At 48.3% G+C, this 26,208-nt stretch overlaps 1 protein-coding gene across 1 annotated transcript in view; it reads left to right on the forward strand.

Annotated features, from left to right (window-relative positions):
- The window catches only part of MAP6 (microtubule associated protein 6), a 76,880-nt gene that overhangs the window by 44,672 nt on the left and 6,000 nt on the right, over nt 1-26,208 (forward strand). Inside the window, exons 2-3 of the mRNA XM_045555440.1 lie at nt 11,513-11,726; nt 13,726-13,922. Coding sequence (XP_045411396.1) covers nt 11,513-11,726; nt 13,726-13,922 — 411 coding nt within the window. The remainder of the gene's footprint in view (nt 1-11,512; nt 11,727-13,725; nt 13,923-26,208) is intronic.

Consider the following 26,208-nt stretch of genomic DNA (forward strand, 5'->3'; position numbering starts at 1 on the left):
ATTTCTTTTTATCACGAGAAGATATAAGCTTTTGTCACATGGTTTTTCTGTGACTATTAAGATGATCATATGGTGTCTGTTCTTTTCATTCTGTTTATATAGTATCTTATGTTAATTGATTTGGAATGTTAACTAACTTCGTACTCCTGAGATAAACCTCACTCGGTCATGTTGTTTAAATCTTTTTATATGTTGTTAGATTTGATTTGCTAATATTTTAAGAGTTCTCACATCTGTGTTCATGAGAAATATTGATCTGTAGTTACCTTTTCTTTTGATGTCTTTGACTGGCTTGGTATCGGGGTATCTGGATAATACTGGCTTTTAAAATCAGTTGTTCAGTGTTCCCTCTTCCTCTATTTTCTAAAACAGGTTGTTAGGATCAGAATTTATTTTTTCCATAATGTTTGACCAGTGAAGCTATCTGGGGCTGGACTTTTTTTGTGAAGATTTTAAATTACTAATTCAATTTATTTATTTGATATAGATTTATTCAGATTTTTCTATTTCTTCTTGAGTCAGTTTTTGTAATTTGCATCTTTCTAAGAATTTGTCCATTTCATCTATATTGTCAAATTTATTGACATAAAGTTATTCCTAGTATTCCCTTATAATTGAACTATATTTTAATGAGTAAATTAGCTTTTCAAGACGTCATAAAATGATGTTATTTTTAGTACCAACTTTACTTGTTTAAAAAACATGAGTACTTTCTACACACACACACACACACACACACACACACACACACACACACACACAAAGAGTAAGGCAACTTTATTTACTGAGTACTTCACTAGATGTACCACACTGTGTCCTTGGTACTTTTTGTAGATCATCTTATAGGAGTGTACCCCGTGAAGGAGACAGCACTCTCTCCCTCCTTTCAGAGTACTCCCTCACCATTCCTATTTCCTATCCATCCTTCTGCAAGGGTGGACACAGATCACTGGGGACCTGACTAAGCAGAAGAGTGTAGCCTTCCCTCCTCAATCTCAACTGGATAATTCTATGGTCTGTGGCATTCCTGATGCCACTTCAGCATTTCTGGCACTGACAAACCCAGACAGTGATGGGGACATGATATGGGGGGTGATCTTCTTGTAACCTTATGACCTCTCATCTATCTCTTATTAGTTTCTATTTGAGGTATATTTGTTAGAGTACCAGTCTTAACCACCACACTCCCCTACTCTTATCCTCCACTTCTGACAACTGTAGTTTTCTTATTTGAACCCTTTTCTTCCTGCAGTTCCTAGTAAGTACTGCAACCTACATTAATTTGTGTAGAATTGAACTGACAGTTTTAATTTTTAACTATCCATTGTCATGATTCTGTACATATTGGGCATATGGGCTTTCTTTGTGTGAGACACTCTTTCCCAGGTACATGGGGGCTTAGGGGCTGCATGCCACCTGTGACTAGACTTTGATGGCAGCTACATGCAGAATGAGCCATTTACCTAATGCGGAGACCCAAGCCTTGACACCTATCATTGCCAGCTGTTAACCCATATCAGATCTTTCTATGTAAGAGAGAGGGAGGATTCTTTTCCATTAATTTTCTATCATATTAGATTAGCTTCAAACTTTTCTTTATATATTGACTCTTTTTTGTCCAAGTATGTGCTTTCCTCATTTTGGAAAACCATCATACATGGTGTGCATGTGCTTATTGGGTATTAATGAAGAAGAATGATCCTAAATGATAAGAATACTGACATTCTCTATATGATACTTTTTTCTCCCTTTCACACAAAACAAAAATTCATGCAGGCATACACCTATGCATAGACCTCAAAGCTCCTCCTTTGACCCAGTCATTTCTGGCCAGGAGGAAACAATCTCCACTACCTTTTGAAAGGACAGAAAAGGCTTTCTAAGCCACTTGCAATAGGCTCAGGGATGTTTTTTCTTTTCAATCTACAGATTCTACTTTCTCAACCACATCCTGACAATAGCTTGGCAACTGGCAGCATTCACTGACTGCCTCCATCAGAGTTCATGAAGGAGACTGCTTCCTTCTTCGAGAACAATGTAATAATAACAAATGTAGACAAGATTTTTGAACAGATTTAACGTTTCCATGACAACATAAATTACCTGTGAAACTCTGTAGGAAGATTTAAGACCATTAATAGTTAAAAGCACTGTGTTCTTCCTTCATAAAGCAGTCGAAGAATGTTGAAAATTTTTTTTATGAAGAGGATAGGGAAAGAATTTTATCTCCTAAGGATTTAGACACATGATAAATAATAAGTAAAAACTTAGACACATAATAAATAAAATTTTTACCCTTATGGAAAGAGAAATGGAATTTTTGTATGATCATAGTTGGCAGTAATCCATTATTCTAAGTCTCCATTTTTGTCAAGAAGTGATTGGTACCAATTAATGTATGTCTATATTCTTCACAGACGTAAAACTTGTTTCTTGCATAATTCTATTTCCTTGCTTCTTATAAATGTCAGTGTTTTGCAAATTAGAAAAGAAAGCATGGCCTCCATTCTGTTCTTTTACAACTCTTTCTTTCCCAGGCCAAACCCTCTCCCCCTGCTCCTGCTGCCTCCCCATCTCCCTCCCCTCCTCCTCCTTCTGGGACCCGGACTTCTTCAGTGTCTGGCGTTCGGCTGTCCTCAGTCTTCCCTCTATAATTGCCCTTTCGATATTTTCCCTGAATCACTGCATGCAAATGTGCTTAAGTGGGACAAGGCCTAAAAAAGGGAACATCTGTTTATAGTGGATACTCAGTATTGGAGATTCTCTTAATCAGATATTCACTGAATGCTGCTTTGTTAGAGTCTAACTTGAAATGCACTCAGAAATAAGCTTGGTGCTGGAAGCTGCTGCCCGAATTTTTCCCTCTCTGGACACCATAATGTTGACTGCAGTGGTCAGAAATATAACAATAGCTATCACAGAGGTTTGATTATCTGTGTAATTGTTTATGTCTCCCCACCTGACAACAGGGTCTCTGGCAGCAGGAGCTACATCTGCCTGTTCACATTGCATTTCTGGCTCCATCCCTGGAACAGAAGATACACAATGATTTTTCTTGAATAAACAGCTCTACAATGAAAACCAAATACATTTATTATACAGATATCCACCATTGGCTTTATAATTGTGATATGAATGTCTAGGTCCTCTTGAACTAAAGAACTGCTTTACATTATTTCTCATTTAACCCCTACATCATTCCTGTGAGTAGGCCTCGTGCAAATCCTTTACAAATGAGTTCACCAATGTTCAGAGCAGGTGAGACCTGACCCTCAGGTTACAGCTGGGATACAGCCCAGGTGTATCTTATTCCAGAACCCCATTCTCTTTCTAGGAACTCACCATCTCTGTTCCAGTCCAGGATCCATGCTTTTTCTCACCTTTTTTTTTTTTTTTGAGACAGGATCTCACTCTGTCACCCTGGCTACACTGCAGTGGCATCATCATAGCTCACTGCAACCTCAAAGTCCTGAGGCTCAAGTGATCCTCTTGCCTGAGCCTCCCGAGTACCTGGGACTACAGGCATGTGCCACCACATCCGGCTAATTTTTCTATTTTTAGTAGAGACAGGGGTCTCACTCCTGCTCAGGCTGGTCTTGAATTCCTGACCTCAAGCAATCCTCCCGCCTCTGCTTCCCAAAGTGCTAGGATTACAGGCGTGAGCTACCGCACTGGCCCTCACCCTGTTTAACCTCTGTCTGACCTTCCCTGAACTGCACATGTGTTATGTGCTCTGAGACATCATTTTCTCCTGTGATGGCCTGTGTTTCTTGGTTTCTGTTTATGACCTGGCCCGAAGGCAAGTGCATCTTTATCAGCCTGGCTGCATAGGAGGCTTTGCTCCCTTCTAATGAAGGCTGCTGTTCACCTTTGCTTTCTTATGCTCAAAGCATGACCTCTCTCCATTACCTTCATGCTACACCTCTGCTGGGGACTTGAATTTCTGTGCTCTGCTCACACTGGTGTTTTCTGCCTTGCTGAGCAAGAGTGTTTTAAACACTTTTTGGTGGGAAGGGAAATTTCTGATTGGAGTTTGTATTAGAATCTGTTGCTATGTAAAGAGTACTCCAAAATTTAGCAGCTTGAAACAATAATTATTATCTCGTATAGTTTATGAGGCTCAGAGATCCAGGAATAGCTTAGCTTGGTGGTTCCATTAATAGCTCAGGGTCTCTCATGAAGTCATGTGAAGGATTTCCTGGGCCTAGGATCCACTTCTAAGATTGCTCACCCCACAGCTTTTAGCAGGAAGCCTCAGTTCCTCCCCCACAGGCCTCTCCACAGAGGCTCCTTGAGTGTCCCCATGACATGGCAGCTTGTGGCCCCCAGAGAGAGTGATTCTAGAGGGAGAACAAGGAGGAGGCTACAATGCCTTTAATGGCTCACTCTCAGAAGTTACATACTACCACTTCCGCTATATTCTGTTTGTTAGACGGGAGGCACCAAATCCAACCACATTCAAGAGAAGGGAATTAAGTTCCACATAAAGTAGGAGTATCAAAGAATTTGTGAACATATTCTGGAAAATGATATGGGTGCCATGAGGTGCTGTGTTACAATTCTATATGTCCCCTCCCTAGCGGGGGGAGCCCAGGGGAGGTGGGAGGTGCACTCCACATGCCTGTCCTAGACACAGAGAGGGTTATATGGATGCGAAAGGACAGTCCTTATTCTCAGTGATTGCAGGGTCTGGCAGGGAAGAAAATTACCCACACAGGTAGGCTGCCGCAAGGCAGAGCACAGTGAGTGCTGCAGAGAGAGAAGGACGTGCTAATTCAGCTGGGGAGCTGGGGAGGCTCCCTAGAGGGGAGAGCACTTGCCTGGGGAGGGAGGTCATATAGTATTTCAGTAGTTGGAGGTGTGGAAAAAAAGAATGTGCCAGGCATCGAAGCAGCATGAGCAAAAACTTCAGTGGTAGAAAAACGCAGTGTGTGTTTGGGGAAGGGCAGCATGGGCCAGTGTTGTCACCAGCAAAATGTGAAAGTGCCAACTGCAAAGGGTTGTGGCGAGGATTACCTAAGATAATGCATTGAAAGAGCTCCATACAGTGCCTGGCACACAAAAAATGCTTCCTCAATGACTGATGAAGATAAAGAAATAAGGCTGAAAAGGTAACTTGGGGCCCAGTCACAGGGCCCTGCATGTCATCCTGAGGAATCACAGCATGTGGGAACTGGGAGGACTGGACTTTGGACTCCTTTCTGCAGGAAACTGGAATGTGTTGGAGTGTTTTAGTTGGGAAGCAGCTGCTCACAGCTGGCCTGAGGGAAGGTTTATCCTGTGCTGTGCCAGATAAATCAGAAGTAAGGAGATGGGATCGGGATTCTGATGGCGTGGTCCAGGGAGGGAGGTATTGAGGCCCCAAGTGAGGCAGGACAGAGAGATTGGACAGGAGGGGTTGAAGGTAGAGTGTTTGTTGACTCCTTTGAAAACTTGGCCTGGTCAGCAAGATCCCAAAGTCCTGCTTTATCAGCTGCTCTGAATGTGACTAAGCAGCTGTTCAAGGGTTCTAGGGGAGCAACCCCCAAAAATCTTGCCCACCAAGTCTCTCTGAGATGGCTCAAACAGGGCCTGGCTCTGCCATTCCTTGGTAGTGCATTGGGGGTCAGCCCAGCCTTTTCCCCATAGATTTTCCCAGCACAAATGAGTCTTCAGGGAGTCCTTTAAACCCAGATTGAAATATATTGATTGAGCCCACTTGGCTGCAGTTTACCCACCCACTGGGGGACATCATAGTCCCAGACCCTCCTCTGTTCCCACAGGGGTGGTGTAGGAGATAAGTCAGGCATCAAGTCTCAAATAGCAGGTTTCACCAGTGGATCTGCTGTGAGGGGACAGCGGGCCTTTGGTGATGCAGTTGGAGGTCATCCTGTCCCTGTGACTTGCACACTTCATGACACAAGAGAAGCTGTGACATGAGGAACATCTCTGGGAGGGCTGGCAGCCTGCAGATGTGGGGCCCTCCCAGTGTGCCCAGAGCCTCACTGTGGTGCACACCCAGACTGGCTGGGGGGAAGTGCTTTCTTGGGATTGCTGCCGCAAGCCAAAGTGGCCATGAGCTTGAGGGACCCCAAGGAAGCTTGGGTTACACACCCACCCCCAAGTGTGAGATGGTGGGAGGGGCAGGGCTTTGGAGTCAGGCATTCGTTTGCCACCTAGGAGTGAGTACCTGCCCCATATGGGGCAGGGAAGGAGGGCCCAGCAGGAGGTGGCATGAGCTGAGCAGAAATAAAATCAAATAATAGCTACTTGTGTAAACCACCCACTGAATTCCAAGACCTTAAATCCTGTGAAGAATGTAAGGAAGATACAGGGCGTGGCCCTGAGTGGCAGCCTGAGCGTGGGAAGAGCTCTGGTGGGACCACTGGGGATTGGGGTCCTAGTGCAGCTCCACCCCAAACCTGAGGTCTGATCTAGGATACCCCTTTGCAGCCATGCAAATGAGACTGGACTCAAAAGTAGGATTCTGTCACGAATTTTCAATTAAGCATTTTATCCCTTAAGAGAGACAAAATGGACTCATGAAAGAACTGAAGAACAGCACGAAACTGCACAGTGGCCACAAAGTTGGCCAGTACAGTAAAACGGCCAGGAACCGAGAGATGGGAAAGTTTGGGCTGAGTAACCCAGGAGAGGTTCCTGGAAGAGGAGAGCCCTTAAAGACTATTTAAAGGTGGGGCAGTCTGGTAGGAGGAGGGCTCCATCACTGGAGAACAGTGCTGCCTTGCTGGAAACCTTCAGTGTCTCCCAGGCCTACCACATGCATGCAAAGCTGGCATTCCAGGCTCTGTACAGCCTGGCCTCAGCTCCTACCCAGCCTGCTCACCTTACAGACCTCTCCAAGACCCCACCCTCTTGCACCCTACCCTGACCAGTTCACCTGCTGTCTGAACCTGCCACCCCGACTCAGACTGGTGCCTAAGTTCCCTTCCTCCAGTTCTCTGTCTACATCCTTCAATGCTCCTTTCCCCAGACCTCGCTCTTATCAGAATTAAGCATTCTTTTCCCTCTTTCCCTCTGAACTTGGTCCCATTTTATTCATTCTGTGTTTTCTTAGGATCATACATGGTCAGCTCCTGACTCACAAGACTGTAGACACAACAACCATGGCTTATCTATTCCTGTGGGCCACATGCCAAATGAATGAGTGAATGAATGAATGATCAAGCCGAAATGTGGTTGCACAGGAAGGGGAGATCATGTTACAGGGGGCCATGAACCCCTGGCAGAAGGCAAGGGGCATGACTGGCCCATACTGCTCTCAGTCAAGCATGTCAGGGTCATCTGGTCCAGTCTGTATCATATAACCCTCCACAGCATTGCAGACAGCAGGCTGGACCCCTGCACTAGCACCTCCCGTGAGGGCAGGCGGAGCACGCTGCAGCTCAGCATATTGCTGAAGTGCAGTGGGGAGGATGTGGGCTGTGGGGCCTGACTGACCTGAGCTCAGATCCCAGCTGCCCTGTTTGCCAGCTGTGTGGCCTTATGCAAGCCACTTAACCTCTCTGAGCCTTGGTTACCTCCTTTATAAAAGAGATATAATACTACCTCCTTCTCAAAGTTGTTATAAGCGTTATAGAGAATATACAAAAAAAAAAAGACAAAAAAAAAACCCTCCAGCTTATACAAGGCAACTAATGAATGATAGCTAATTTTATTTTTATGACATATGATAGTTGTTGCATGTGACTGTAGGAGGTTTTGTGGAGAGTTCAAAGAAAGTTCTAAGAGATGGAATTTGGGCTTAAACCTAAATCTATCATGATTACAGTGAACCTACTATGGAACTCATTAATAAGGTCTCATATGAAGATGATGTACCAGAGTTGTTCAAGATCAAGGGTTACCAAACTTCCGTCAGGGACACATCCCATGGATAACGCTTGTAAGTGAGACACTTCCCAGCCTACAGGGGCCGCTGCAGAGATGCTGAAGGCTGCAGAGTCTGGCCTGCAAAAGATGACCCAGAAAGAGTGCTTAGGGACAGTGTATACCTATCTCAGTCCTAATTCTGGAAACACGCAAGGGTAGGACAGAGAATCCAGGTTTCTGCCATCATATGTTTGGGAGCCCGGCTGTTACTGGTTTGGCACTGGGAGACCCAGGCCCAGGTATTAGGAGCCCATCTGACAGGCAGGGCTTTGGTTCTGAAGGGTAGGAGGAAGGAAGGAGGGCCTGGAGCCTTTGGCAGGTAGTGGTGGCCAGAGCCCCACAGGTACCCTGGGCCAGCCGTAGGGCTGCGTGTGGAGCCAAAATGGCTCAGAAGTCAGGTCAGGAAATCTGACTGAACCTAGAGAAGGTGGAGAAGGGAGGAGGAGAGGTGAGGAAAGACCCAAAAGCAGGCTTGCTGCCAGGGTGCAGGGGATGCCAGTAACAGGATCAGGAGGGTCTCAACCCTCGTCCCAAATCCCATTATCCCCCCAGGCTCCCCATCTCAGTGGGTGGCACCACCAGCCAAAGTCCTGGAGTCCCCCCAGCTCTCCTGGCCCTTGCCTCCCTCTGCTCATGAGCTTAAGTCCTGCCCATTCTCCCTCTCGAGCCAGTGCCCTCTTCTCCACACCCACTGGTTTCCCCCGCCGCACTGCACAGTCTCTTGCCTGGCCTCCCGCTTCCACTCTCCCCTCTGTCTACCATTTACACCAATGTTCTCTTCTCCAACACTAATCTGGCCTCACTCATGCTTGGCTTGGAATCATTTGGCAACTCCTTGTTATAGTGCAGACCATCCCCTCAGCGCGGCTGGCAGGACCTCCATGGTCTCTCTGGCCTCTTGTGCCCTTCGCCGCTAAACATGAACCCAGCCACCTGAACTGCCTGCTGGTCCCACAGGGGCCCTGCCACCTCTGACCCTCTGTATGTGTTACTCAGTCTGTCTTGAACCCACTCCCCACTTTCTGGCCAACTCTCTGTCAGCCTCTGTGACTGCACTCCAGAAACCCCGTTCCCCGCCCCCCCCCCGCCCACTCCTGGGCTGGGATAGGGGCTCCTCCTCTGTGCCCCCCACTGTCCCATCCTTCATGGCTTTCACCGTCTTGTCCGGCAGTAACCTCACTCATGTCCCTCTGCCTCCCACAGCCTGTGCTCAGGGCCTGTTCTTATGCACTTGGGCTCCGCAGTGCTCAGCATCCTGTCAGGTAGACCACAGGCTTTCAGGAAATGTTTTGTGAATGAATGAATGGATGGATGCATGAATGGGTAAAGATGAACAGTGAGAAAATCCAGGAAGAGAAGACAATTTGGTGGGAGAGACAAAACAATTTGGGTCTAGGGACATTGAGTCTGAATTGTTGGTACGTGGCTTAGTCCATCTTCTGTTGCTTATAACAAAATACCTGAAATTGGGTAATTTGTAAGAAATAACATATATTTAATACAGTTCTGGAGGCTGGGAAGTCCAAGGTTGAGGGGCCACGTCTGGTGAGGGCCTTCTTATTGCTAGGGACCCTCTGCAGAGTCCAGAGACAGTGCTGGCATCACATGGTGAGGGGACTGAGTGTGCAAACTCAGGTCTCTCGTCCTCTTCTTATAGAGCTACCAGTCCCAGTCCTGTGATAACCCATTATTCCATTAAAGCTGTAATTGATTAATCATCGGTGGATTAATCCATTCATAAGGGCACAGCCCTCATGACCCAATCACCTCTTAAAGGCCCCACTTCAATACTGCCACAGTGGGGATTAAGTTTCAACGTGAGTTTCAGAGGAGATAGACACTTAAACCGTAGCAGAGGGACATCTGGGTGGAGACCCAGGCTGCCTGGAAAGGGGGGGTTGAAGCTTAGAGGAAGGTCTCTGAAGAGACAGTGGTCTCTCCCTTCACATAGGAGCCCACTCCCCTACAGAAATCCAGAGAGCAGGAGGTCGAATGGCCAATAAGTGGCTCAGTGTTACCAAACCAGCCTCATCAACTAAGAGAGCCTCAGAGCTAGAAGGACATTATAAAGGCCTTGTCTAGCAATTCCTTTGTTTTACAAATGAGGAAACTGAAGCTCAGAGCAGGAGAGGACTGCTCCACAGCTAGTTGAGGCGGTGCTAGAGCCAGAACCCTCACGTCTCCCTCATGGTCTAAGTTCTTTCTACTGCTTCCTGGGCCTTCCTGTTCACAGCACTCCTGTCCCAGCCCTGAAGGAGGACTTGTCATGGGGGGTGGAAGGGGCCTTGGAAGGACCTAACTCCGCAGATACGCATCCACTAGCTCCTCTTTTCCCACAGCACAGCTTCTCATGGCCCCAAATGATAACAGGCCTGGTAAGACCTCGGGAGCCACAGAGCTTATGCACTGAATGTCATGCACTTGACAAACAGGATGGACCCCTGTGGCCTCCATCAGCAGCTACATTTATTTTACCCTGTTTTGAATGTCGTTGGCCATCTTGGCCATCAGCCCTATGACAGATCAGAAACAGCTGATGAGAAACCCAGAGAGGGATTGCTGAGAACAAGAAAACTGACACGTTGACTCAAAAAGCAGCAGATGAGGATCATTCAGGCTAAGGACCCACAGCCATTCACACCAAAGCACGACAAGACTCTCCTGGCCTGGTGCACTCAGGCCTATAATCCTGTAGCACTGTGGAGGATCGCTTGAGGTCAGGAGTTCGAGACCAGCTTGACCAAGAGTGAGACACTGTTTCTACAAAAAATAGAAAAAATTAGCTGGGCATTATGGCACGCACCTGTAAGTCCCGGCTACACGGGAGGCTGAGGCAGGAGGATTGCTTGAGCCCTGGAGTTTGAGGTTGCTGTGAGCTATGATGCCATAGCACTCTAGTTGGGGCAACAGAGGAGACTCTGTCTCAAAAAAAAAAAAAAAAAAATAGACTCTCCTACACATACATATCCCAACACTAGTCCTGGTTGTGGTAACCAAATTATATTCAGCACATTTTGCTTACTTAAGATCTGCAAACATTTAGACAAGATATTCGTCTAAAGTGATTAAGATTGTTAAAGTTCCAGCACTATAAGAAGCAAGCTCTCTGCTATTTAAAGGAAGGAATTATCCTTAAGGATTTTGGACAAGAAAAGTTCTTCATTATGAAAAAGTGGGGAAGGGAATTGGCATTTGTTGATAGGCCACAATATATCAGGCAGTGAATGTGCCTAATATATTATCTTATTTAATTTTACAACTCATTAACCTTATACATAGCAGACATTCAATATCTGTTGAACTCATGAATGACTGAATGGGTTGGGTTTTTTCAGCCTCATTTTAGAGAGTGGGAAAACAAGGCCTGAAGATAGAGTTGCCTGCCCACGATCACACGGCATGGAGCGGGGCGCCTGAGCTCTTTCTCCAAGCCACTGCTGCTATGGCCACAACCTGGGTCAGCTTTGCAAAAAGGAAAACTTGCACTTTCCATGATGAAAGAGATGCTAACCCTCTCGCCACACTTCAGTCAGTGCCACAAGCCCTAATTGTGAGCTTACTGTGTTTGCGGCCCTGTGTTAGGAGCACTGTTTCCAGGCATGTGATGTTTGACATCACTTATGCTTTCTTTGACTGACAGGAATGAATTCAAAGCATGGACGGACATCAAGCCTGTGAAACCAATAAAAGCCAAGCCCCAGTACAAGCCCCCAGACGATAAGATGGTTCACGAGACCAGCTACAGTGCCCAGTTCAAAGGGGAGGCCAACAAGCCAACAGCAGCTGACAATAAGGTCACTGACCGCAGAAGAATACGCAGCCTCTACAGCGAACCTTTCAAGGAACCCCCAAAGGTGAGACAGACCTTGTGGGAACCCATCCGCACTGTCCGGACTGGAGGGGTTAACCGCAGCAGAGCATGGGGGTGGGCTGCTGCCAGCTCTGGCCCAGCCCCCAGGGCTCCTTTAAAACATCCCTGGGTTCCTCTTTAGCACCCTGAGACCCAGGGGCCTCTTCAACAAAAAGCTTTGTTAAATTCAAAGGGAATGTTAAAAGGGAGCATTACCTAAATAAAAACAGCTTAAAGGCTGGCAGATTTCCAGAGAACTAGCTTCTGACTTTGAGAAATCCAGAAAAAGAGTGGCAGAAAATCTCACCTGAGCCCTAAATCCACTTGTCTGAACATAGCTGTGCTTCTGACCCCAAGGCCCGCCCAGTACTGCGGGCACCCTTGCCCGGTCCCACCCAGTCCCGCTCCAGCCACTGGACCCTTTCTTCCCTCCCCGGTCCTTGAAGAGTGCCTGCCCTCTCTCATCCGGGATAAACACCATTCACCAGCTGTTGCATCAGCTGCAAGATACGTTCCCAGTAATTTGTTACTAAAATAAACAGTGTGAGGAAGTGGACTGAGGGAGTTTCCTGTAATCACGCTACCCTGACTTACTTGCATCGCGGGATGAGTTCATGAGTGGGAGAAGTATGTTGGAGCTATAGCCAGAGAAGCCGAAGTCATACGTGCCAAGCAGCCCAGCTTATTCTCTGACGTCAGACCCATGGAACTGTGCACATAACCTCTCTCCTATGATAATAGCAGAAAATGTCTGAGAATTTAGACAGCTCTGCAAGCTAATTAGCCTTTTCTCTGCATTTGTCCTAAACTCTTGCACTTGACTGGAGTTTCCTGTTTGCCCCAGGGCCAGTTGATGGGTAAGGTAACAAACTAACCCAGTTTGCCTGAGACTCTTCCAGTTTTAGCACTGCAAGTTCCATGTTCCAGGAAACCTCTCAGTTCCAGGCAAACCAGGACAGCTGGTTACCTTACTACAGATCAGGGGCGATTGAAAACCACTGGCCCTCAGTGAGTGACCGAGCCAGCCGGCGAGGGCCAGCAATCAGCTCTGTCTATTCACAGATGTGGGGCCCGGGACATGGGGTTGGCATTGGGCAAAGGAAGGTTTAGGGGAGGAAGGAGGGACTAGTGGGGAAATCAGATCTAGATACGGACAGGGAGCATATTGAGGGATCACGCCCAGTGGCTACAGAGTTCTCTGAGGAAGGGAGGGTGAGGCCATCTCCTCAGGGTGAGGGGGCGGAGCTAGAGGGGAGAGCCTGGGGAGAGTGGAGTGGGTGCGGAACAGCTGCCCCGGGGGAACGGCCAGGGAGCCAGCCAGAGAGGACCGGAGGGCCTAGCTGAGGCTGGAGACCTCCCGGCACACCATCCTAGAGACAGAAACAGGGAAAGACCGGCTGGGGCTGTAGTAAGAAACCAGCCCAGAATCTCTGCCTCTTACGTCAACAGAGGTTTGCTTATTAATCCACGTCCACCATGGGATGGCTGCTGCTCTACTCCTCGTTGCCTCTTCCACCTGGGGCTCGGGGTGGTGGAGAAGCCTCTCTCTGTGGCGGAGGGAAACAGAGCAGCGGGAAGCACGGACTGACTCTGGAATCTTCTGCCTGGAGGTGACCCATGTCCCGTCTTACATTTCACTGACTACAGCAAATCATGTGCCTTTGCCTGAGCTGAACAAGGTGATGAGGTGTAGACTTCCCACAGGCGGGGGCATCGGACATTGCAGAATAGTGACAGAGCCCACTGCCCGGGGGGCTCCAGGGGAAGGACTGGCCGGGCAGGGGAACCAGTGTGGTCAGAACGTGGCCAACGTGACTGACCAGGGAGTTCAGACAGAAGCACCCAAATGCCCCAGTGTCACTGGAAATACTTTATACGCTGTGCTCCAGCAGTGCCAAACTCCCATTACTGTTATTTTTCATTAATAATGTCTCCTCTCTAAATTCTCTCTCCCACTCCCTTCTGTGTTTCTGTATTTGCGGTCTGTCTGTCTCTCCATGCAGGTGGAGAAACCTAGTGTTCAGAGTTCCAAACCAAAAAAGACCTCAGCGAGCCATAAGCCTCCGAGGAAGGCCAAAGACAAGCAGGCGGTGTCAGGCAAGGCCGACAAGAAAAAGAGCGCAGAGGGCCCCAGTGCCACCAAACCCGATGACAAGGAGCAAAGCAAAGAGATGAACAATAAACTGGCTGAGGCGAAAGAGTAAATTTCACTGCACTTTCCTTTTACTCTTCTCTCTCTCTCTCTCTCTTTTTTTTTAACCAACAAACAAAAAAAGGCCACAAAATTAATTAGAGGCTTCTCATCTGCCTTGGTCCTGAGTGTTCCAGGAGCTCTTTGGTTTGTTTTTTTAATGGAGGAATCCTGCTTCAAAGACCGAGTAGCATGCCTCCTCCTGAGGGTGGCCCGGGCACCCAGGCCACCAGCCCCAGGAACACCAGGCGGCTCTGCCCGCTGGCTGTGCCCTCCGCTGTGGGTGAGACTGCATGCTGGCCAGGAAGGCAGGCTGTCCCAGCGGGAGGCCACTCTGAGCCGGCTGGGAAGCAAATCTGGCAGTGCTCAGAAGTGTCTGCCGGGTCTCCTCCTATTCCTCCCTAAGGCCTGTGTCCCTGGACAATTTTGAACTTTAGGTAAATGTGTTCTTTTCCAAAATTCGGAAAATTATCATGTGCTAGAGAAGCTCAGCTTGGGCCGCAGCAGTTGACAGAATTTGTGGAAATATTAAAAACAAAAAAACAACCTTGGCCTTAATGTCAATAAAATGGAGTTGTGTCTGTTAAGTAATCTTTTCATAGAACCTTCTGTTAGGAATGTGTGTGTGTGTTTCCTATCAGTGGGCTGTGCCGAGTGATAGATATGCCACTGATAACTAAAACTAGGCCAGGGGTGGTAAAAGGGTTTGGTGTTTTAGGTGTATTGCAGATGTCATAGGAAGATCACGAAAATGAGATGTTCCTCTGTTTACTGCCTATCCAGTGCTGCTGATTTTGCAGAACAGCTGGTTAAAGGTGACTGAGGAAGACTGTTGAAGGTGTAGGGATAGTGTATTTAGGATGTGGCTTTCCGTTTCTGAGAAACCCAAGGGACACATAGACGTAGTGACAAGTGTGGCAATGTTTGCTGTCTCTTCCTGCGCTGCTGCTGCTCTGCTCCTCGGAGAGGACAGGGGTGTTGAGGGCATGTCAGGGGATTTCCTGTGACTTAGCTGCAGACTAGGAGAGTGCCCTGCTAAGTGATCGGCAAGCGTCTTTGACCTCATTAATGCATAAAAGCAGCTCTCAGTGTATTCTGTGTCGCGTGTCTATGTGGCCAAAGCCCCCAGGGGTGGCAAGTGCCACCTTAGCTGTGCTAAATTGTGTTGTAGGAATTAGTGGGGGAGTTGTTGTGAAAAGACCCCCAGTGCTTGTGAGGGAACCCAAAATATCTACCGGAAAAATTATATTTGCAAATGTAGATGTGTATATTGCTCAGCACACTTTATTTCTTCTGTCCTTAAAGTCCTTATTGTCCCCAGCATTCTGAAATTGCTGGGCTGCCAGACAGCACCAAGCCTCTGCTCAGGCAGGCTTTTCTTTTGTAATGAAAGTGGGGAAGGGTTTAGGTCTCACAATTCCTGCCCTCAAAAGTCCCTTTAGATCCTTCTGGTTTGGAGGAAGCGGAGCCTCCACAAGCTCTCTCTTATTCTGACCGTTCAGGCGGCAAAGTCTCCATTTACACCATTTGGTGTATCACTGTGGGCTGATTGAGAAGTCTTTTGCCAATTAGTTCAGCATATGCTACACGGGCCATAATTATTAACAGAACAGGAGGACTAGAAATGAAGTGCTTGGTCAGGCCCACTGCGACCTTCCTTTCTTTCTCAGGGTATGAAGCTGTGAGGGAGGAGAAGTATGGAAGAAGAGAGGAAATGCTAGCAAGCCTCAGTGTTTATGAATCACAACTTTTGAATGCCTATCTGGAAATGACTAGAGTATATCTCAGTACTCATTCCAGCTACTTGCTAGCTAATGTTAACATTTACCAGAGAACCCTGTCGACATGATCTTAACTGTATCCAGAGAATTTGCCAATGTTTGTCCATTTTCTCAGGATTTGGCATTAGTCAGACGTGTTGATGTTAACCACAATTTGGATTTCTCCATAGAATAACTGTATATTTTTTGGAGATCAAGTAAATCAGTTTACAATGCACAAAGGATCATTCATTCAGCATTCACTTAATGAGTGCTGTGTGCCAGGCACTGTGCTAGACTTGGTTGGCAGCATAAGTAAATCTGTCTCCATAGCCACGCAACCAGAAGGATGTACCTGACTTGATCCCTGTGGCTGAGTCAAGCTGGTGTTGCCCAAATCGTAGTTTGCCTGTCATAAGCTCCCAGAGGCTTTTCCCCCCCACCTTGCAGCCCCAGGGACTAGATTTCCCACCCTGCCCTGCCTGCGGCTTTTGATGACCTATATAATGTTTTTTTCAACCTGCCAGCATCTCTTCTTTTTAACACACCCACTGAGAAAACCCCGTTTGTGGTTCACTTTGACTCTTGAATGTGTCACTTCACTGACAAGAAACTTCCTTTGATTTCTACTGTTTACAAATAAAACTCAGCCAGTCTCGTTCTGTATGCTTAACATACTGAATGAAACTGATTTTGGTTCCACAAGCAGTGTTTTGATGTTGCCTTTCTGAAGGTGACCAAGCTTCCAATACCTGTCCTGCCCATTTCCGTATATTTCCCTGTGGCTTCCCCGTACCCGCCTTGGCGAGAAAGCTGGGGCCGAAGCTTTCCCGCTGTTGCCCCTGCCTGCAAAAGTAGCCCCTAAAGCTGTGCACTGGCTTCCCTCAGCTCTGTTCTCTGTCCTCACTCCCCTTCAGTCCACATGGCTTTGCCTGTCCAAGGCAGACAGGAAGTGTCTAATTAAGATTTTGTGGCCTGGGTTTTGTTGCATACCACAGATTGTCTATGTAACCTGTAGCGCACACCTCTCTTGGTGCTATTTCATTCCTGCTGTTAGTAAGAGAATGACAAAACTATTCCTGTATAGCCAATTGATTGTGACGTGCTTGTGGTCTGTGCTTGCTCAGAAAAACAAACAAACAAACAATTTTTCCAATTATAAATAAATGCTAAAGACAAACACCACTTTCTTGATCTTATTTCCTTGGTGAGGCCCAGCTGAGTAGGTGAAGGAACCAACCTTTGCCATTTGAGCCACTCTCCACAAGACGAGCTGTGCCCTGCAGTTTTCCTGGGGTCTCCATAATGCAGCTTGACTCTTGTAGATTGCCTCTCAGATACTAATTGCAAGCAGTCAGAGCTAAGTGTTGGGAAAGGCGAAGATGGACCGAGAGACGCACTGGCCAACAAGGTAGTGTAACGTTTTGATCCCGTGTTGCTGGGAAGAGTGACCGCCTGCACTCAGCACCGCCTTGCCACGCTGGGAGGCTGGGTTCTGGCTCTCTGTCCCTTCCTGTCTGCTGGCAGGACTGTTGGTTCTGGCTTTTTCTCCTGCCAAGGGATGGCAGAGGTGCCTTCACTTGCTTGTTTAATCTATGGTCATTTTGGAAGTTCCACCCTTGGGGGGCTGGTTCACTGTGTGGGTTATGGGGGTGACAGTCGTGTGTATGCCTAACATGGGGTGCTGAAACAGCCGTAAGAGAGACCCAAATAAGGTGACAACAGACCTTGTTGGGAATGCAGATGAAGGATAGGTTTCTTGCCACTGGGGGTAGGGAATCACAGACGGGGTCGTGGCAGAGGGAGCAGTGGAGAGTGGCAGGGCTGTGCAGGTGAGGGGCGGCCTGCAGCAGGTGAGCGGATCCAGGCATGGGAAAGTGTGGGAACTGGGTGGGACCTGAGAGCTGGGGCCAAGTTTTCCCACTTTGTTATCCTTCTGGTAAAGTGGGAAATGAGATCTTATACTCTTCGTTTTTCCAACATATGTTGCTTGAATACCTATTATGTGCCAGGCACTATGCTGGGCACTAGGGAAACCGGGATGCCTGAGACCCCGCCTCTGATCACAGTGGGGCGTGAAGGAGGAGTCCATTCTAGCTGGTTCCGTGGATCAGGGAGGACTTCAGCGGATGGGTAGGTGTTCCCCGGGCGAACAGAGCTGAGGGTGGCCGAGGCATGCCAGCCAGAGGGATCTACCCGAGCACAGGTGTGGGAGGGGTGAAACACTGGGTGAGCTCAGGTTCTCGCAGGTAGTTCTCTCGGGGAGGGTCAAGGCAAAGGCTGGAGAGTGGCAGAGCTCGGTGGTAGAGAGGGCCGGTGCCCCGTGACTGGGCGGTTGCTAAGGGGCCTCCATCCCACATGCCCAGACTGCACCCGCACCCTGCATGCTCCCTCGCCATGCTGCTCTCCCTCGCCAGGCGTCGGGCACACTGCAGATCCTCTCTTGCTCTAAGCTAGGAGCCCTAGGGTGGGACTATTATTGCTGGCCCTGATTTCTCAGGGTTTCTTGGGGGTGGGAAAGCAGTGGTAGGAATCGACTAAGATTCATATAAATAAAAACCCACTATGTATTTGTTTTCCAAATGAATAGATAACATCCCACCCACCTGTCTACTTTCATATGGGGCAGAAAACACAAAAACTGTTCAATAAGTAAAACAAACGTGTAAAAGTATATTATTCACTCTCTTTTGATCAGTTAAGGGAGAGAGACAAAACAGGGATTGGAAGAGGTGGTAAGAAAGGAGAGAAATACAAAGGTAGAAACAGAGCCACAAAGAGAAAACTCACAGAAAGCACACATATGAAGACATGGAGAATAACCCAAGGGAATGAGCGGAGGTGGAACACACTCAGGCCCAGACAGAGGGCCGGGAGGGGGGCCCTTGCCGGCTCCATCTGGGCTGCCCACCTGGTCAGGCTCGCACAGAGGCACAGAGGCGCACGCACCTGCGGTTCCTGCTGTGACTGCTGCTGCCCAGAGCCCGGGAGGCAACTCCGTAACCCACTCACACTGCCTCCCTCACACAGCAATCGAAACGAAAACCAGCCTTCTCTTTTTAAAATGGGCTGTTGTTGCTAAATTAATTATAAAAGTATTTTCATTCTTCCTTAAAGTTTGTGTGTTCTTAATGAAATTCTTTCCTCTTTTTTTTTTTCCCACTAGGGTTTAAAAATTTATAACCTGCTTCTTTCTCATAGATTTGGGAGTGTCAAGGCCCATCTCACAAGGGCTGTAGACTCCTTCCTTTAGCATGTCACAGTGGTTCCAGGTCCTTTTACTGCTAATACGTCTTAAGGCAGTTCACATTTTCAGAAACACAGGCACGAAAAGTTTCTTTTAGGATGTAGCCTGTGGACCATCTCTGCTAAAGCAAGGCTCCACCCCAGCCCTACGTGGGGACAGTGTCTGGGGCCGCTGAGGCCACTGAGACAGGAGAGGCAGCTGTCTCCAGTGAATGGAATCAACTCTGCCTCGGACTCCACCCTTGCAGAACCAAGCATGTGGTGCAAACCCCCCATCCCATTGCCAGCTGATGCATATATCCTCATAACACCTAGACCGTCCTAGAATACAACAACAGGGAAAACAGAATTCCCATCGTTACATGTTTTATTATTTACCGTGTGAACTGTTAACACTGGCAGTGCACGTAAGCATTTACAAGGTTCATGGCTAGAAATCAGTGCTGCTGGGCCACCTGTATATTTCATTAACCTCCTGGAGCCTTGGTGTCCTCTGAAAATGGGGACACAAATACCCACCTCAGAGGAGCAGAGTGAGGATGAAATGACATGACAGTTGTAGGCAACCCACAGTAGACACTAAACACATCATTTCGGGCCCTTCCCCTCCCTGTATGGTACTTGAAAGATATGTGTTTACTTTCTTTCTGATAGATAGACATATAGTTAACTATGAGTAATCTATAAAGTTTATTGAAGCAAACACTCTTAAGACGATCACTTTTAAAAAATTCCAGCTATTGAATTACCTTGGGTCCATGGACCTAAATATGAATTTTCTTACAATTTATGGATTGCTTACAAAGCATTTCTTTCTGTGTCGTTCCACTGAACCCTGCTAGGGTTGTGTGCAGGTGTTTGCCCCAGGTAACAGATGAGAAAGGGAAGCTCAAAGAGGAGGGCACCTGGCCAGCTTGGTCAGGCTGGGAAAACCGACGGAGGAGGCGCTGGAGCCCAGGCTCCTCTGGACTGTCTCTCCCTGTCACCTGAAGGAGTCTGGGTGGCCTGAAGTGAATCAGGTTTCAGACAAGTGGGACTCCTAACGAAAACTAAACCCAAGCCTCACAGTGCCACACCCTGGCTGGGCCTTCGCAGATCCCCCAGCGGGCTCACCTAGTACCCTGCTTATGTCTCGGGACCCAGACACCAATCCAGGGAAGATAAGAACGGCATCATGTCTTCACACAACTGGCACAAACATCTTGACTGTACTGACCAATCATCACAGCCAAATACATAGTTCTTCTCCTTTGAGTACTCAATTAACTGATTAGGTGCCTGAAATGTGTGGGTATTAAATTCAGAATGGTCCGACAGATTTTTCATTCATAAGGAATAAACTTGGTACTGGCGATTCCGAGATCAATCAATCCAGTACCTGAAGCGTGGATCAGAGACCACCATTTTGTGCATTTTACTTCTACCAATAGAATTCAGCTTAAATTCTGTCCCTTGTCCTCATATAAGTCGGGGGCTCAATCACTTGTTAACTTGATATTGTATATAAATATCTTAACAGATGGCTCCAGACCTCTTATCTGGGGCCAGGGGGGCTTCAGATGCCGTGACAAATTAGTTACCTCCACTGCTACTGGTTTAAGCTGCTAGAGGGATCTTTACTCTGCGAATCTGACCATGTCACACCCTGCTTTAAACCATCTTGGGCTCCTCGTGGCAGAAGCTTATTGTTCCCTCAGTGCACCATGCTGCTTCTCACCTCCATGCCTTTACCCACGCTGCCCCACCTGCCCAGAATGCCCTTCTCCTGCTTCTCCACCTGGCTAACTCATCCTTCAAGACTCCTCAGGGGACAGCTCCAGGAAGCCCTTCCTGCACCTCCCAGGCTGGGTAAGAAGCTCCCTGTGTCTTCATGATGGAACTTTCCATGTGTACTGTGTCATCTGCTCATGTGTGTGTGTCCCCCACCAGTCTGTGCTCCCCCAGGGCAAGGCCCAGGTCCTTCTGTCATCTTCATAGCCCTAGCTCCTGGCCTAATGCCTGCCACACAGAGTGTCTTCTGAAGTGTTTGTTGAATGAACAGTGAGTGAGTGAGTGATAATATTTACTGTCCACCTCCACATTCACCGTGATTCCTCCTCCACAAGGCTTTATTCTCCCCAACAACTGTCCTTGCTCATGTGAAAGGGGTGGTTTTGAGAGATGTCATGGCAACAGCAAAGAGAAGTCAATGGCTGGTTTTATAATGGGCAGCTCCTCTGTTCAGGCCAGCATATCTCTGTCCTTTTTTTCTAAATAGTCCTAACATCATAAACTCATGAGCTCTTGGTTATAGGGCAATCTTAAGAGGTTGGCTAATCCCACCCCTGCTCAGTGCAGAGTTCTTAATTCTAGCATAATAGAAAGGCATCCCCCACCCGTGGCCTGCCATAGGCACGTCTAATTCTAAGCAATAGGCCTGGTTCTAAATCCAGGCTCTATTGTTTACTAGTCATGTGACTTTGGCTGAGTCTCTTAATTCCTTTAAGCTTCAAAGAGAATACAAGTATGCGTCACTCTCCAAATGTATTTGGTTCCCAAATTCAGGAAGTAAGAGTTTGGCCAGCAAGGGATAGTGTGTTTTCCAAATGTTTACTTCCAGAGTTTGGGATAGCTGATGGCAAGAGCTCTGATAGCAAGGGATACCGGCTTCTGATTCCCAGGACTGTTGTGACAGCCCAGTGGGGACGCAGGCAAAAGTGCTCTGTAAACTGGAAAGGGGAGTGCCCCTGTCAGCAGTTCATTTCTTGGTGGTTTTGCTGACCACCACATCCCAGTTACTCACCACCCTTGGCCCCAGTGTAGCAGTGGAGCTACACGAGGTAAACCCATTCCCTGTGCTACACAGTGGCCTGAGATTAAGGCCATCTGGTGATGGCTCTTGCTGCCCTCCTCTCCTTCCCCAGCCCTTCGTCGGCCCCTCCTCCCTGAGCACACCCTATAAATCACCGGGTGCAGATTCCATTTCTGCAATTACACATTCATTTGAAGTGATTCCCTCTGGACACATGAAGCCATTTTGATTAATTGCTCAAGATCCTATCCTTTGCTTTAGATGGGGGTTGGGAGTGGACAAAAATTGATTTGCAAGTTCCCAGGAGCACAGACTTAGACAAGAACTGAGCCATTTTTGTCTGGCTGCCTTAATCCAGCACTTTACATTTCAAAAAGGGTCATTAGCAGGATTATCAGATTCCTGGCAGCCCACTGGGACAATCAACTGTGCCCTTGACTTCACCTTCCCGGTATTAAAACAACCAAGGATGCTTTTAAAAATATTTCTTATATAACTAGGAATTATTTAGTTCTTATCAGGTCAAATCTAGAAAGATATTTAAAAATGGCAAAAATAAATAAGTATATAACCAGGCAGAAAAGCAAAATCACCTAGCCACCTAGTGCGACCATTTTCCCTGCCTGGAAGCCCAGCGTGGTGAAGAAAGATCTGAACTAGGAACCAGCCCAGGTCTCTGGTTTGGCTTTTGTAACACGCAGAGTTGGCACAGCCTAGGGGAAGGGAATGAACATTTATTTGGCCTTTACACACTTGGTCTCATTTAATCTTCACAATAAGGTTAGAAAGTCTATAGGTATCATCTCCATTTATAGATAAAGAAATCAAAACTCAGTGATTGAGTAACAAAGTCACACGACTTGTACGGTGAGCCAGGATTTGAGCCCAGGTTTGAGTGACTCTAAAACCCACTCTTTGTCCAGTATTTGGAACCAGCTCTAGGGTTCCTATTGTAAAGACGTGCATTCTCCTGAAATAGCAGTCTCCTCAGCCTGTCCCTTGCTTGCACTGAAGCCATCAATGATTCTACATGCTCTGTCTATGGAAATGAGTCACAGGGAGGTCACAGATGCTGAGTTTGATCAGCACAATTCACTCTCCCCACCCCCTACCCAGAATTAAGCCTTGTGGTGGTGGAGTCTTTCCTCGCTGGTCTGAGCTGCTCTTTCTGTGGTGATGAGCCACATCTGGGTGGACTGTGTGGCCCTGGGCTGGTAGACCGATTGGCAGCCACACAGGTAGGGCTTACAGCTGTGAATGTAGATGAGCACTCTTAGGCCAGGATGCTACTGTTTTCTGGGGCTGTCTCTTTGCCAGAGCCTGCTGAATGCCGGGAGGTAAACCTGAGAGGGTCCTTGTACAGTGGACACAGGAAAGGCTGAGGGAAACGGGGGCTGGCCAGGCAGGTTGTAGGGGCTGGCCCCAGGGGGACAACTCTCAGGAGACGCAGCTGGGAGCTCTGAGCTGGGACCCGCAGAAGGCACTGGCTCCAGCCAGAACCAGTCAGGGCTGTCTCAAGCTGAACCCAGTTCAGGTGTCTGCAGACAACTTTGGAGTCTCTATATTTGAAGGCACATCCATGAGGGATGGTGTAGACAAGAAGGAGCTCCTCAGTTAAGGTTCTGACATTGGCTTGGCCCCTTTCTAGAGGTGGAAGTGAGGACCATCCCCATCTGCCTGGCTGATTCCAGTTGTGAGAATCAAATGCCATGTTGTATGTAAAGTCCTCTTAGAAAACCTTAAAGAGCTGTTATAATTTGGGGGGTACCAAAAAGGTGCTAAGGCAGTTGAAAATAGGGAAACATCTATACGTCAAGTGTATGTGGTTGTTAGAATTTGATCTTGTACGAGCTACTGGAAAAACTCCTCATGTAGATGGTGGGCCTCCTGCTATGTGCCAGCCCTGAGCTAGAGCTCCCTGGTTCTCCACTATAGCCAATGGCAGGGCACATAGGCGTTTACTAAATGTTTGTGGAAGCCAGGAAGGAAGCAGGGGTTGGGGAGGCAGAGAGAGAAGGGGAGGGAGAGAGGGCAGGAGAGAAACCGACGAAGCAGACATGGTCCCTGCACTCAAAGAGCCCAGTCCAGACAGGCAGCTACAAAACGGCTGAATCTGACGTGATGGGGGCTGCTGTGGGGGGTGCACTCGCTGGGGGCCGTGGGAACACAGAAGAAGGAAGTGGAGGGTCAGAGGTGGCTTCACTGAGGAAGTGGCCCTGGAGTTGAAGCTTCAGTCACTGAGAAAGGGTTTACTAGGCAGGCGGGGAGAGGTGGTGTTCTGGCAGCCAGCCCTGGTGTGCCTGAGAGACGGCGAGAGCAGCTGAGGGCCGATCCACGGAGGTATAGACTCCGGGGCAGAGAAGGTGTCCTGTTTGGAGATCACACTTGCAAAATGGCTTTCAGTTCTGGGGCTCTCACTTTCCAAGGTGGAGAGGGCAGCGGCTGGGCCGCCAGCCGACAGGGAGATTGACATGCAGGTCCAGGAGACCCACGGCCCTTCGGGTCTGTCCCTCCAGCCCCGCACGCCTCTGATTTGGCTCTATGGAGTTGCGCTTTCATGGAACGGAGAGGGAGGACTTCTCCAGCCAAGTGACGGCTTTGCCCCTAAAGAGACCTTTGAGCCTGTCTGGTTGAAGAGACCCAGGTTGATACGACTGCAGGCCTGGGCTGGCGGTGGTGCCTGCCCATGGCGGGAGGCATGGTGTTCGTGGAGTGTGTTTATAGGTCTGTCTCCTGCTCCACACTAGGGGCTCCTCAAGTCAGGGCCCAGCACAGAGCCTAACAGAACGGGGGCTCAGTAGATTTGTCCAATGAATGGATAAAAGAGAATAAAGAGAAAAAGCCACACACCAGCCATGAGTTACTCCCACACACATGTGCCAGGTACTCTATAAGGCAGACGCTGTGCTAGATACTTGCGATGCAAAGATGAACAAAACACAGCCCCACGGTCTAGCGGGAGAGGCAGATAATTACCAAACAACATGATAATTGCTAAAATTGAGGCTACTACAGAGTCCTGTGGGGCAGAGGCAGAGCAAGCGTTCTTGTTTTGAGAACTCCTTGTTTCCTGCAGATTCTTCGTAAGAATAATGAGCCTTTCAAAGGTGGTTTCCTTGGCAATCCCCCTTGGGCAGCTGCATTTCCCATCCCTGTTAGGAGCTTTGTTTGTATCCAAGAATCGTGGGCTGGTGTACAGCCCGTGGACGCAGGGAGAAAGGGAACAGAGCAGTGACATCACTGTCTGCTGTCGCCTCCTGCCAGGGCCCCTGTGGCACCATTGGCCTGCGTCTTGCTCCTCTCTCCTGCCATCTGTGCTCCAAGTGAGTTTGCTCCACCCCTTCTGCCCCCACACTGATGGATGGTGGAGAGGCCCACGTCTTAGTCCTGGACCTGCTATCCGTTAGCTACGTGGCTGTGGCAGAGTCACTCACCCACTCTGGGCCTCGTTTCCCATCTTAGAGCAAGACATTTGGGCCCGATCACTGAGTCTCTCTTTAGAACTAACATTACTAAATATCACCTGTATGCCAGGGGTCATGCCATGCGCATTTCCACAAGCTAATCCTCCCAGGAAGGTAGGCTGAGTAAGCCCCCTTTTATAGGTAAGGAAACTAGGGCCTAGAGATGCACAGCCACGATGCCATCGCCTAGCTAGGAAGGGTGGAGTCAGCTTTCAAACTCGGCTCTCTGGCCTCAAGCCCATCAGTGCGCTTTCTCTCCAGCAGGTTGCTTTTACATCATGCAAAATCACCTATGTTGAAACATCCAGCACCAAGCCTGGCACGTAATTATTGCTCAGAACATGTGGGAAGGCAGGGGATTCAAGGACAGGGTCCACAGGTTCCCTGACTTCTGAACAGGGCCCTATGCCAGGAGCATTGCCCTCGCTCTGGGCTGCTTGGATGGTGCAACAGGAGGCAATCTAGGGAGAAAAATAAACACCTGGGTGGATTATTGGATTAGAATTGTGTGCAAGGGCAGGAATCAGTGGGAGGGAATGAAGTCCTTTCTCCAGCTAGTCGAGAGCAGGGCTCGGTAACCCTGAGTCCAGACTCTATGAAGCATGGATGCAAGGCTAGCGGGTGTGCACTCAGGAGGCATTGCCTGTCTCCATGGAAACAGGCGGAAGGGCAGAAAATGAAGTGTCTAAGACTGAGTATGTCTCATGTAACTGTGGAACATTGAGTTTTGCAAATAGGACAGAGCCTGGCACAGAAAAAGCTCTCAGTTATTCATTCATTCGACAAGGCCTACCCTGGGGGAGATACTCTTTTAGGTACAGAGGATACAATAATGTGCAAAACTGCATGGTCCCTGCCCCTCGAACACTCAGTCTAGTAGGGAAAACATTAATCCAAAAGAATACAAGTTATTAGCTGTGATGAGGGAGAGGAAAGGTGCCAGAGACTAGGAGATCCTGTCGCAGGGGCTGGCCCCGACTGTGGGGTCAGGGAGGCCTTTCCCCAGCCAATGCCCCAGGGGGCTGCGAGATGCA

The sequence above is a fragment of the Lemur catta genome, chromosome 7 (assembly GCF_020740605.2).
Source record: "Lemur catta isolate mLemCat1 chromosome 7, mLemCat1.pri, whole genome shotgun sequence".
Taxonomy (NCBI): domain Eukaryota; kingdom Metazoa; phylum Chordata; class Mammalia; order Primates; family Lemuridae; genus Lemur; species Lemur catta.